At 49.4% G+C, this 14,171-nt stretch overlaps 1 protein-coding gene across 1 annotated transcript in view; it reads left to right on the top strand.

Moving 5' to 3' along the window:
• LOC119389286 (acidic phospholipase A2 PA4) overlaps nt 1-12,496 on the top strand; it is a 199,604-nt gene extending 187,108 nt beyond the window's left edge. The window contains exon 2 of the mRNA XM_037656487.2: nt 12,180-12,496. Coding sequence (XP_037512415.1) covers nt 12,180-12,372 — 193 coding nt within the window. The 3' untranslated portion in view covers nt 12,373-12,496. The remainder of the gene's footprint in view (nt 1-12,179) is intronic.
• Nucleotides 12,497-14,171: the final 1,675 nt, after the last annotated feature.

Raw genomic sequence — 14,171 nt, forward strand, 5'->3', positions numbered from 1 at the left:
TTCGGGACACTTAGTCGCTGGGCATATCGCGGTCAGCACGTGGCGGTACCCCGACGATGTCGCCGGCAGTGGGCCTACAGTGTCCACTACGAGCCGCCGAAACGGCTCTGTGATGATAGGCACCAGCTTCATCGGCGCCCTCGACTTGTCACCCGGCTTCCCCACACGCTGGCACGTGTCGCATGTCCTTACAAATCGCTCTGCGTCGCGGAAACAGCCTGGCCAATAATACTCCTGCAACTACCGTCCCTTCGTTTTCTTGACGCGTAAATGACCAGCCCAACAACTTCCATGCGACAAGCGCAGCAAATCCTCTCGATAAGCTTGGGGCACGACCAGCTGATCAAACATTACACCCCTTTTGTCAACATACTTCCTGTACAGTACGCCATCCTTCTCATAATAACTTATGCTTTTCGGGGCTATCTTTTCATTTACCCTGCTCTGGATGTTTCGCAAGCTCGGGTCATTATTTTGTTGATCCCTCAAGGCCATGCTGTCTACCATTAACAGTCGCTGTAAGCTTTCCGACGTAGGCGCTACAAATAAATCTCTGGAATGCTCTTCCAATATTTCTGATGGTGCCTGTGCCGTAGCTTCATCCTCCACGGATGGGACCTCCTGCTGTTGTATCGCTGGCGCAAGTTCGACCTCTGCTGGGGAGTCCTGCGACAGGCTGATTTCAGCTAAAGGGGACTCGGCAACTGCCTTCGCAGCGAGTTCCCGTACTTTCGATCGCGTTAGCGCCATCACATTAGCCTCCCCAAACAGCTGCCCTCTCTCGCACAGCATCTTGTCACATCTATTCGAAAACAAGTAAGCGTATTGCGGAGGGAGTGCCGGCGACACGGCAGCTTCCGTCTCGAGCGTGCCAAAAGGACCTTTGATAGTTACCTTTGCGACGGGAAGGCATGCACTGCTCGACTCTACTGCCTGCTTGATCCACGCGCACTCACCCGTGAACATTTGCGGTTCAACGTACGAGCTGTGAACTACGTCCATCGTAGCCGCAGAATCGCGCAGTACGCGGCATGGCTTCCCGTTCACTTCAAGGTCGCGCATGTAAGGTTCGAGAAGCTCGATATGCTCGTCCCTACCACTGATGGATAGAAACACTACTTTTGGTTTCTTACACTGCGCCGCAATGTGACCCAGTTTATGGCAGTTATAGCAAAGGAACGGTTTCCTCGCTTCTAGCTTCCTTTGCTGTTCTAACGCCTGTTCGGTGTTCCGTTCCGACTCCGACGTATTTACGGCTCGGACATTCCTAATTTCAGGCCCCTTCGTTTTCACAGGCCCTCTCTTTGGCTTGAATCTAAAATCGGGGCCCCCTTTTCGACCACTGTCACTGCCTTCGCGAGCCCGACGTGTGACGAATTCCTCTGCTAGCTCGGCGGCTGTGGCTACAGAGTTAACATCTGGCCTATCTTGCACCCAATGCCTAAGGTTTTATGGTAACCGGTTGTAGAATTGCTCTAGTAAAAAACACTCAACAACCTTCGCGTGGTCACCGTAGGCCTTCTCCTCCTTTAGCCATTCCTCCATGTTTGACTTCAGTTTATAGGCAAATTCAGTGTATGACTCACTCCTTCCTTTCTCCATTTCACGGAATTTCCGCCGGAATGCCTCCGCGGACAGCCTGTATTTCCTAAGCAAACTGGATTTTACTTTATTGTAATCGTCGACCTCCTCAGTGGATAAACGAGCGATTACTTCTGCTGCCTCGCCAGGTAAGAGTGTGAGCAAGCGCTGTGGCCACGACTCGCGGGAGAACCCCTGCTTCTCACACGTCCGCTCGAAGTTCACCAAGAACAACCCGATGTCCTCTCCGAGTTTATAAGGGCGAATTAGTTCTGCCATTTTCAACGATATGTGCTCCCCTGCACTGTTTGCCTCACTTCTCTGCCCTGCCGTTCGAACGCGCTCTATTTCAACCTCGAGTCGCTTTAACTCGAGCGCGTGATCCCGTTCCTCGCGCCCTCTCGAGCGTTGAAACTCGAACCGTTTTAATTCGAGCTCCCTTTCCTCACGCCCTTTCTCTTGCTGTTCTCTACGCTCCTCTGCCTGTCTTTTTGCGGCTTCCCTTTCTCGAATTATCTCACGCATTCCGTCAGCTCACCTTCCTCAGCCTCCAGAGCACTAATAGCTTCGATCAATTCTGGTTTCCGGAGTGCGTCAGAAACATCCAAACGCAACTCCTTTGCAAGCTGTAATAACTCCGGTTTACGCAGCAACCTCAAATTCATGGCTGTGTTCAGTGCGACCTTCCCTACTGTACACGACTATCCTGCCGCAGCCCACCTTGGCGACAACAATAGTTCGAATTACCAGTTACGTTTCCCCACTGAAAAAGCCTGGCAAAACTCAGCAGACAAAGTCCCGCACTCACCACTCAACAGCCAAGAATCCCGCGTAGATCCTCGCAAACACTGCATCTGGTTGCAGCCTGGTAGACGAGACGGCTCGGGGATCCGTGTCGCAGCTCAGCCCTCGAGTCGTCGAAATGACTGCAGCATCCCACCGCTGCCAACCAGTTGTTATGTTGGGTCTCTCGACCGCCGCCGTCAGCAGGTTGTGCTCGTAACTTGCATCAGGACCGATGAGAAGGGAAGTACCGGCGAGACGGCGCAGAGCAGCAAAGCAATAGAGTTTAATACTACATCGTTAGACCAAAGTGGACATTTAAGTTTACAAACTGACAAATGTAAGAAGCCGAGGAGCACAGTTCCGTCAGGGTCTCAATCAAGTCTGCCCCACCCAGTCTCTCCCTGCATGTTTTAAAGGGTTCCAGACGCTTGTATGACGTCAGGCACCTCCAGACATGACCAAATATGGATCACCTTGTGTTCGCACCGCCGACCACGCCACTGATCACGCCACCGATCACGCCACTGATCGCGCCACGGATCACACCACCGGCGTTCCCACACTCAAGAGCCAGGCGTGGATGAGCCGTGAGCTCACCGCGTTCTCGCGCACAGCACAAGGCCACCTTCGCGCCAGCAGTGTCTCGAGTTTCTCGGCATCTGGGCATACACTTCTGCGCCTCTATCCCTGGAACGTCTACAGGCCCGGGAGCGTTCGCACGCTGTCCGTGTTCTTGCATTTGGGCCCAAAGGGGTTCACGTAATCGAAGCTTAACAATCGGGTATCCAGCTGCACCCAGACGAACCACCTGGGTCTTGAAGCTCTCACGCATCAGATGCGGGCCGGACTTATCAAGGGCTGTTGCACAAGCTGACAGCACTATGCTCCTTTTAATCAACTTTGAGTAAGCGCTTTCGTACGGCAACCAGCCTTTCTTGGATCGCCGATTGTATGTGTATCAGATGGCACTCTTTTCGCCTATTTTAACACGAAAGTGTTTTATGCCGGGGTCCACCAAGACTTCAGTGATGTATTACCGTCACGGAATTGATGTCGAAAAAATATACACGATCAGATGGCAAAGAAAAGAAGTTCCGATAACGGGCATCGAACCCACGACCGCTCGGTCTGCAACAACACATGCCGGGCACGCTATCCACTGCGTCACGGTCACAAACTCTAGAGGTTCTACAAACGCGCCTTTTATATCTACCACTCTCCCGGTCGGCGGGGTGGTGTTGCCCTTTGGGAGCGGTAAAGTAATTCGTAATTGCTGTGGCCTCCGCGATAAGCACCTGCAACGCGTTACACGTCCGTCCCAATCGGCGCGTTTTCAATAGAAACTCGTTAATGCATTAAGCTGGGCTAGTTGGTATTGATTGTATGCTTCCATATTGCTAGCGAACACGCACAAAGGACGACATAGAAAGAGACATGACAACCCCTAGACTTCAACTGATCTTTTAATCGACATGAAGGGCACAATACATTTTTTGGCGCACACGCAGGTGCCACGTCACAGACAAAGTTTATCCACCAAAAGAAAAAAAAAGAAACGAAATTCTCCGCCGCCTATCAATACCGCCAGTTCGCACGTGGTTTCTTCTTGCACAGATAGTCCAGTTCTCTTTTCGACAACGCGATGGACGGAGTGCTGACACATGGTCACCCGCCTTGTGAATTTCTACAGCCTCTACTATTTCCCTCTTTCTCTGTTCCCCGCCAACGTACATCAGAGACGTGGCGTCATATGCTGGGGTACAACCCTCGCACTTGCAGTGCATCTCCAATAAACCACCCCCTGCAAGGGATCGAACAGCCGTGCGATGCTCCCTGAGCCTTTCATTGACGCATCTGCCCGTCTGGCCAATATACACTTCGCCACAAGCAAGTGGAAGTGTGTAGACGACTCCCGTCTTACAAGCTATGAACTTTGATTGGTGTTTCTTAGCACACCGCGCGGCTTCTCGGGTTCCGTCACAGCGGAACAGAGCCCAGCCAGCTTGTGAGGAGCCGTGAAAAAAACACCAAGACCGCAGTTTCGAGCCACTTTTTTGAGTCGGTGGGAAACGCCGTGAATGTACGGGATTGAAACCCGTAGCATGCGTTTGTCCGAGTCCACCTTGGCCGCATTCCCTCTAAAGCTAGCTTTTAGCTCCCTCAAGAGCGCTTCAGCCAGAGTGTCGGAACGGAACGAAAACCGAAAACGAAAAACGAAAAAAAAACGATGTTTTTGACCGGAACGAAAACGTAACCGAAACTTTATCGATTATTTCGTTCCGGAGCGAAACCGAAATTTTTTCAATCATTTTCCGGTTCACGAGAAAACTTCGCAATCTGGAACAACTAACCACATGCAATGTGAGCATATCTCTGAATACAGTATTAGCGCGTACCTCAGGCAGGAATTCCAAAGCAAATATACGTTCAAATCGGGCGGAAAACGGAAACAGTGGCTACCAGAGATATTTATATTAACGCAAGTGGGCTTTTGCGCGCCTGTCACGCAGGCCAAAGTGAAGAGGGCGTTGTCGGCGCTGAAGTTTGTTACAGTTAAAGCTGTTATAAGACCACAACAGCTGATTTTGGCGCCATAGTTGTCCGCCGCCGCCAGTGTCCGTGACCAGTATCGCGTGATATAAGAAAACATTAAATGAGACACAAATTTCTAGGATCGGGTGGGAGTTTAACCCGCGCCCTCTGCGTGGTAGTCAGGTCTTCCACCACAGTGCCACGCTGGTGCTTGTAACTCCTTCGGAAAAATACTCTATACAGGTGTCATGTCGGGCAGTGAATCGTGTTAACTTATGTAATATAACGTGGCAGAAGAGTAAAATAACAACCAGTCATCACACAATGCTAATAGCCCAAAGAGTGTGTAGTTTAATGCTTGCCGCCAGTGTTGCGGAGTTGTCCCACCAGAATTGGAATGACTCCGGAATCATTGCACATTTTCGCGACCCCGGGAACGAAATGGGCACAACGCTTGAAGGAATGGAATGGGAATGGAATTATGTCTTTTTCCGAAAATAGAGCACGTTTTGGTCTACGTGCTGTTTTTGAATCTTCAAACATTAGGAAGTCAGAGCCTCGAAATTAACAATCAAGCAGCATTGCTAAAATGGCTTGGCTGATTACAAGCACGGTACATTTGTAAGCAACGCGCCTGCTGCAAACCGACGCATAAGTTAGTGTACAAACAAATTCATTATCCCAGCAGATATCGAAGAGAGAAACAAACTCACGAGCAGTTTAGTACCTCACACGCGTAAATAGCCTTTGCTACAAGGAAGGCATTGCATACCTGCGCACAGGCTAGCACAGAAAGTTCTCCTCACCCCATCCATGCTTGCGAGGCGCGCTTGACAAGCGTGAGTGCTGACGAGCAGTGCGGCCCAGTGTTCCGTATTCGATGCAAAGGCACAAGGTGCCCGAGCGGTGCACTGTTCCAACTAATACCAGCAGATCTACAGGGTTTTGCTCCCCATTAACCAAATCTTAGTTTCTCCATATTCACGACCGCTCTAGAGGTGTGACAAAACTGCGTAGTCTTCTTGAATACTACTTTTGTCAGCATAAAAATACGCTACGTCGTCATTTTAGCATTAACACATTTAAGCTTAAACAATATTAAAACACCACCATTCGTTCGAACATGCTCACCATGCAAATACTATAAGTAGCGGGAGAACTGTCCCTATGGGAATTAGTAGGATGGTTATACTGCACGAGATATGCCGCCAAGCTACTGTCCGTCGACCTTGGTAACGTGTTTTGCGTACTTTTGCAGTTCTTAATGCATCTGATGACATCAGCTCTATGGGGCGGTCATTCTTAACTCGATAAAACTATCAAGATGCCTTTCCTACGTTGAAGAATTGCAGGAATGAAATTGAACTGCCATTCCATTCCCAGAGTCCGAATGGGCTAAGTTTTACAGCGAAAGCTGTTATGAGATCATTTCACCGGTCGTTTTTGGCGCCGTAGTTGTCCGCCGCCGCCGCCGCCGCTGCCGCCGCCGCCGTTGTCCGTAACCAGTATCGATCGAAATAAGAAAAAAAAACTAAATAAGAAAAAAATTCCAGGATGGAACGAGGTTCGAACCTGGGCCCTCTGCGTGGGAGCCCAGTATTCAACCTCTGAGCCATGCCGGTGCTTGAAACTGCTTTGCACAAAGGTCCTATACAGGCTTCATGTCGGGAAGGAACCACATTAGCATATGCAATATAGCGTGGTAGAAGAGTAAAATAAGCACCAAGCGTCGCACAACGCGAATTCTGTAACCAGGCGTCACAGAATGCGAATTGCGCAACGAGTAGGTTGTGAAATGCTTCCAACCCATTACAAAGATCTTGCCATAATGCTTCGTCGTCACCAGGCACAGCATCAACAAAGTGCGCATGATGCCTTACATGCGTTTAGCAGGTACCACGGATCACCGTAAAATGACCAAAAATGGCACAGTGCCTGCTGCCCTACTTCTCAAAAATTAGAATGATTTAGAGCGTAGTGGGTTCCTCGCAAGTGCACTTGTATTGGTTGCCAAGGAAGCCTATAAGTGCAGATCCATTTCCTCAGGATCTCAGTAAAATTACAATGCTTTATAGCGTAGTGGGTTCATCGCAAGTGCACTTGGATTGATTGCCAAGGAAGCCCATGAGCGCATGATCCATTTCTTCGGGGTCTCAGTAATGTTCTTCGCCCCCCCCCCCTCCCGTCTCTCTCCCACGTCAACGTAAGTTATGCAGCATGATGGGAGAGGGAAATAGCGAGCGGGAGTCACCCAATGCAAATTACATAACTGGTGGGCCGTTTAAAGCTTCCAACCCATTACAAAGGGCTGAGCCATAATTCTTCATTGTCATCAGTCGTCGCGTCAACAAAGTGCACATAACGCCTTACAGACGTGTAGCTGGTGCCTCGCTTCTCCGCAGAATGACGAATAATGGCTTAGTAGGTGCTTCCCAACTTCACAAAAATTGTCATTTATGGCGTAGTGGGTACCTTTCTAGTCTACTTGTATTGTAGCCCCAAGAGAGCTTAACGGGCTCTAGAAACGCCGCTCTTCCAGCTTTCGCTGTGACTGTGCTGCGGCTTCAGCGCAGGCCTGGCGTTTTTTTTTCATTCCGAGGAATTGAACGGAATGGAATTGCGGCAAGTTCTAATTCCCCGGAATGGAATTGGAATGGAATGGAGGCGCCCATTCCGCAACACTGCTTCCCACCCACTGCAAATTGCTCAGCCATAATTCTTCATCATCATCAGCCACATCACAAAGTGCACATAATATCTTACAGATGTGTAGCAGGTACCGCGATTCTGAGAAGAAAGACGAAAAATGGCCTAGCGGGAACTTCGTTACTTCAGAAAAATTGCGATGATTTATGGCGTAGTGTGTACATGGCATGTGTACTTGTATTAGTTGCCCCAAGAGACTCTACAACGGGCTCTACAAAGCCGCTCTTCCAGCTTTCGTTGTGACTGTGATGCGTGTACCGCGCAGGCCTGGCGATCTTTTTATCAGAACAGCGGTCTCGCACATCAGAGAGTACTCTCAATGACGTGCTGCTTCTGAGATCGTGCTCACTCCCTTGACACAAAGCATTGAGCCCACTAAACAAATTCATGTTTGTCTTTTGAGAAAAGAAATACTACGACTTTGAAATTATTACTGGTTTGTGCTGGTTGGTAGGAATTCGTGGTACAGTTACTTCCACTCCTCTGAACAACATGTTTCGCCCTTGTCCCGCTTTCTAAAAAGGAGGGCAATTAACTGCATCACGAATCCAATGTTTTTTTATGATTACCTTAACTTCAAATTTTTGCGTACAAAAAAAAACCGTTACGAACCGTTACGGAACATTTTTTTTTTCGTTCCGGAACAGAAACGGAACGGAACTTTTTGCGGTGGAACGAAACTAAAACCGAAACGAAAAACATTTCGTTCCGACACCCTGGCTTCAGCAACCGAGATCACGGTTTCACGAGGGTAGTCCGCTTTATGAAGACGTGCAAGTTGTCCACTCAAACTTGCCTGAACATTGTGCGGACAGGACTTCTACAGGGCTGCACGCAGGCTGTTCGTCACTATTCCCCGCTTCACCAGCTTCGAATGGGCTGATGCGTAATTAAGGTTCTCTTTTTTGGAACGTGGCTTGTACATCCAGCACATGCACACGCCCGTAAAGCAGATAGATAATTCTAAAAACTGAATAGTGCCATTGACAGGCATTTCATGAGTTAAACGCAGCCCCCCCCCCCCCCGCACACGCCTTAAAAATATCTAAAATGCTAAAAACAGAGCTTTCACTATTCCGTAAGTTGTCAAGGTTAAGAAATAAAAGAAAGTCATCTACGTACCTAAAACGCCGGACCACACTTTTATCAAGCCGCTCAGCAATACGCTTATCACACTGTGCTAAAAATATTTCACTAAGAACGGGGGCTAAACAAGACCCTATGCAGATTCCATTACTTTGGATAAAGCATTCTTCTCGGAAGCGCACACCGGTTGCCGTAAGATAAAAAGAAAGTAGCTCTAAAAAGTTATCAATTGACATGCCACAGGCATTTTGAAAATCAACAGCACCCCCGTTTTCAACGTGATCACGAACTGCCTCTAAAAGACGGTCCTGCGGAATACTATAAAATAAATCTTCTACATCAATGGAAAATGTAAAGTTTCCGTGTGGTTCTTCGTGTTGCTCAGTTAAAAAGTCTACAATATCCTTGGAATTCGTCACACCAAACGGATCGATCAGTCTGAGTAGCTTCAGTTGTTTCTGCAGGAACCTAGAAAGAACACCTTGCCATGACCCCTGCTCAGACACTATAGCACGAAAAGGTATATTTTCCTTGTGTGTTGGTCCGCCGCCGTGGTATAGCGGTTACGGTGCTCGGCTGCTGACCGGAAGGTCGCGGGTTCGATCCCGGCCGCGGCGGTCGCATTTCGATGGAGGGTAAATGGTAGAGGCCCGTGTACTTACATTTAAGTGCACGTTAAAGAACACCAGATGGTCGAAATTTCCGGAGCCCTCCACTACGGCGTCTCTCATAATCATATCTTGGTTTTGGGACGTAAAACCCCAGATATTATTATTATTCCTTGTGTGTTTTTGCCGAAAAAAATATTCTCAAGCTGTCTTCATCTGCAGCATTAATCTGTTTCCTCGAAGACGGTTTGTTTAAAACAACGTCAATTCCGTCAATTTCTTCTCTGGCATTCCTCTTCTTTTTCCACTTATCTTGTCATCCCTGACAAGAAGTAATGAGCCGCAGAAACCCCAATCTCGGCTACCTTTTGCCTACAGGGCAGAATGTCTCTTACGATGGCGATGACAGCAGGTGGTAAAGCACCGATGACGTAGTCGCACCTTGCTGTTCGCGATGTCCCTCGGTGTCGGAGGAACAGTGGCTCGACGCTAAGAAACCAGAGTTCCGAGTCCGACTGGCAAATTCCGGTCTCCCTTGAGAGTGGCGCTGACGGGGTCGAGTACCGTGGGATTCGGCATCGCGTCGCTCATGGGTGTGGTGTCCATGGTCTGCCGGAATGAACAGCGCTAAACGTCTTTACCGTGGTCACCCAAGAAACGAGGGTGGGGGGGATGAACATTCGGTGCGTTGGCGAAAGGACGAGCAGGTGGCGCGTTGCCGTTCGATGTCCGGGTCACCACTTGTGGGAGACATGAAGCGATTGCTTTCCCACATATTAGATGCGAAGTATGTTATGGCGGAGTTCAATCCGGTGGTGGTGGTGGTGGTGCGCGGCGTGACCACCCCGACTGCGCATGCGCATACCCTCTCCACTCATCCTCTCTCCTCCTCCTCTCCACGTCCCCCTGCCCCTCTCCACTTTCCCTCTCCCCACTCTACTTTCCCTCTCCACCTCCCCGTTCCCTTCCCCTTCCCCCTCTCCACTTCCCCTTTCCACTCTTAATCTGAAACGCGGGCTAGACATGCTGAAATTCTCTCCTGTGCAACGCCGCGATGAGCACCAGCGCATGTGCGTCCCCTCCTCCTCTCTCTCCTCTCCTACGCTGCCCCCCTCTCGCACGCCTGTCGACCGCGTTCCCCGCTCGCCCTGTGAGAATTAACGGCCAGGCTAGAGGGAAGACAAGACGCGCGTCGCGTTCCTCTTCGCGTTCCACGACGCGAGGTCGGTAGCATGCCCAACGAACGCCAACGGAACGCGATCGTGCAAGTGCTCCGGCTTCGCATCGCCTCATGTTCCCCTTTAGCGGGAAATGGTATAATTTTGTTATTTATCCTTGCTCTGACATGGGTGACCACAGACGCTGTCACTTTTGCCGGAGTCTTCTTCGCTCGCGCTCGGCTCGAACGTGCGGACAAGCTGAGGCGCTGCTTCGTCGTCTTCTCCGAGACGCTGACGGCTCGCCATAGTTAAACCACAGACAGTCACAGACACAACACGGTTGTCCAAACTCCAGAGACAGAAACTTGTGCTGAAACCAAGCGTTCGCACCTCTTATAGATGTACGGGCGCGTCGTCGTTGGCGTAGGCCTTGCATCGCTTCAGGCTCTTCTCGCAGCCACAGATGCCTTTCCTGTTTTCTAGCATTCTTGCGTTGTAGCCCTCGGGGTCTCCGGCTCACCACCGTCGCTTCGCAGCCATTTGTTGGGCTAAGTGTTGGCTTCTTCTTTTTTAGTGGAGCAGTGGTGGGATTTAGCCGATTTCTGTTGTATGCGCACAGCTGTTAGTCCGCGCAAAGCGTGCGCACAGCTGTTTGTCCTGCGCGCATGCTATGCCCATAAGCGTTTTGCGTCAGATGGAGATATTAGAAGCGGCTGATTTCGCGCACTTGGCTCTTGGGTTTTTTTCACCGCGTTCGTTGCACCGCTTGAAGCTGGAGCAAAAGAATGGTGCGGGTACAGCGGCATTGCCCCAGGAAAGGCGTAGCAAGATTGCAGTCAATCGCTATTTCCGCTCTCTTTTCCACCACCTGAAGGAGGTGGCCGGTCACTACGGCGTCAAGGTCGTCTTTCGTGCCGGCAGAAAGCTGGGAAATGTGTGCGCCTCCATTGACAGAAGGCTGCAAGAAAGAGGGGTGGCTTCTGTTTAATGTGAGTGCCCCATAAAACACTCGACACGATTCATTTACTGCACCTGCGGCGTTGTCTACACCATACCCTTCTTATGGGGCAGCACCTACATAGGACAGACGGGGAGGTGCCTCAATGTCCGTTGGAGAGAGCATACTAGCTCTTTGAAGGGCGCGTCGTCTTCGCACATTGGTCTTCATTGCCGACAGTGCGGCTGCGCACCCAAGCTGAGTAAGTCAGTCGTGGTGACTGGGCACAAGAGACAGCGTGCTCGGAAGATAACGGAGGCGTTCGAAATGATAAAACAAGAAAGACACGTGCGTGAGCTGCCCTTCTATTGCTCTGGTTGATGAACTGACTTTCCTGGAAAGTGCGCAGTTCTGATCTTCTAAGCATGATATTATTGCTGTGGTTGATGGTTATCTTCCGGGGGGATGGGCGGTTTTGATGTTAATCTTTTTCCTATCCATATATATCTTTGGTGTTTTTTCGCATAAACGTTCAGTTGTTACACAGCGCCTGTGCCGTCGTTTCTTTTTTCTCGTCCGTGTTCCGCTTGCGCTGGCCGCCATAAAGGAATTATAGTAGACAAAACATCAACTTGACGCAGGGACCGAACCTACAACCTTGGATCACGCGTAAAGTACAACTTAGCATATACATCGCTCGACTGACAATTTACGTGTCAACACTTCTCTTTCTAATTCAGTTTTGCAGCTGCTATCTGTGCATTCACCTATTCTGGTTTGCAGGTTCCGGAGCTGCTTGAAGATGGCCAACAACGGGGCGTCGCATATGGTGGGCAAGCTGTACTTCAACGTGGTGCAGACCAAGTGCTTCGTCTTCAAGTACCACGAAGTCTGCGAACTGCGCTCCTGGTGGGGGCAGTGTCTCCGGCGAGAGAAGCAGAAAGTCGCCGTGCTTAGGAGCGGAATGACCTACTAAGACGCGCAGTGGTTGTACTTATATCGGTAAATGAACACAGTAGCCCGTAACGTGAATCACATCCTACCAAGTTACGCTTCTTAGTAACCAATGTCACAAAACCAGCGACTCACTACGTATAAACATAGCCCCCTTCCCCCATTCCCCCACCCGCAGCAAAAAAAAAAGGCTTTGTGGGCGATATCACCGAACTGCGCACCACTGAAACGAATGTGCTCGTACTGGAAGATAAAGTGATAATGCCCAGCCCTCTGCCAATCTATTCGCTGCAATCTAGCTAGCGGGTTTATTAACATGTGACTAAGCCCGGACAAAACACACTAGGATAGCATTCACTCTAGAGTGTATATAGGATAGTATATAGCATGAAATTTGAAGGATCCCGCAAGAATGCCCGCCTCACTCCATGGGCACGTGCGAACCAGAGATCCTTGAGTTTTGTATGACAACACGTAAATGAAGAAAGTTGCAAATTTGCGAGAACACTCCTTCATCAACTGAGAGTATTACATTTCGTTACACCTACAAACGAACGGTCACCCACAGGTTAGGAGCTCTCAGACGCGGCGTCAAGCTCCTCGTGGTTACGGGAAGCTTTCTATGCTGTTCAAGATCCACGTTCTTCATTCGTTTATTCGAACTAGAATGTTTATTAGCATCAACACGCTTTTTTTGTGTGGTTTTTAACTTGCCTTACCCAAAATATATAATTTTTAGGCAAGAAAAATTTCATGGGGCGATAACGCTTCAGCCAGCGGCAACAATTCTAGTACGTATAACAATATTCATGGGTCACTAAAATGTCATTGTTATAACCGGTAAGTTTTATAAGAGGGTTGAATGAAAAAAAGCTATATAAGGGGAAGGCAGGCTGTTGTGACAAAACTATAATATCATATGGGATATGCCAACGCACACAGATAAATATGTTAAGGACGACACAGAAGAGTGGTAGACAAACATGAGTATCTTCTGTAAGGAGCGATGAAGATGCTGCAATAGCCTATAATTTTGAGAAATCGTGAAACGCTCTGGCGAGATCACCAGAAGCATCTCGCCACGTGCGCCTCACTGGCTTGCACGAGAAAACCCTGTCCAACAACCTTGCTTGTCTTGCGCAAAGCTTGCCAACAACCTTCCTCAAGGCATTTAGGTACTCCACATAGAGCAGCTGAAGGTTCCACGCAAAAGTAAAAAAAGCCCCGGATAGACCATTTCATCAGCGAGGCCTTCTGCGAGGACAACGTTGATGCAGTCCGCCCTACCGTACCATCGCTGCCGTCATCATTGCCGCCGTGCGTTTTCTTTTTACCGGCGACGTCGGACAACGTCGATGATCAGCGGGCGCATCAGCCATTTTCGTTTCAGCGGCGGAGAATTAACAAGGACATGAGTGATTTCGATGCAAGCGCAACCAACTTAAGGGGTCCTGCGACACAAATTAAGCATCTCGCTTTCAACGCTTGCTCTGGTACTGTGGAATACGCCGACATCGTTGCACAAGTGGCATCGCTGAAAACGAAGCCGTATAATTTTGTTTCACCGGATAAACTACCTTGATTTCGGACTAAGCGACACACATCGGCTATTTTTGTTATGGGGTGATTCCACGAGAGATCGAACATGCCTGTCCGGTCGCAATTTTTGTTTTGCCTGCGTTTTTTATATGTTATGTGGGCACATTCAAAGTACACGGAACCCATAGTTTTAATTCCAAGAAACGCTCCCAGCGCGCCAAAAAAATATTTGAAGGTGGCGGCGCGGGCCTCCTGTTTTTGCTCGCTGCAATGTTTTCGGAT

This window comes from Rhipicephalus sanguineus, chromosome 4, assembly GCF_013339695.2.
Source record: "Rhipicephalus sanguineus isolate Rsan-2018 chromosome 4, BIME_Rsan_1.4, whole genome shotgun sequence".
NCBI lineage: Eukaryota > Metazoa > Arthropoda > Arachnida > Ixodida > Ixodidae > Rhipicephalus > Rhipicephalus sanguineus.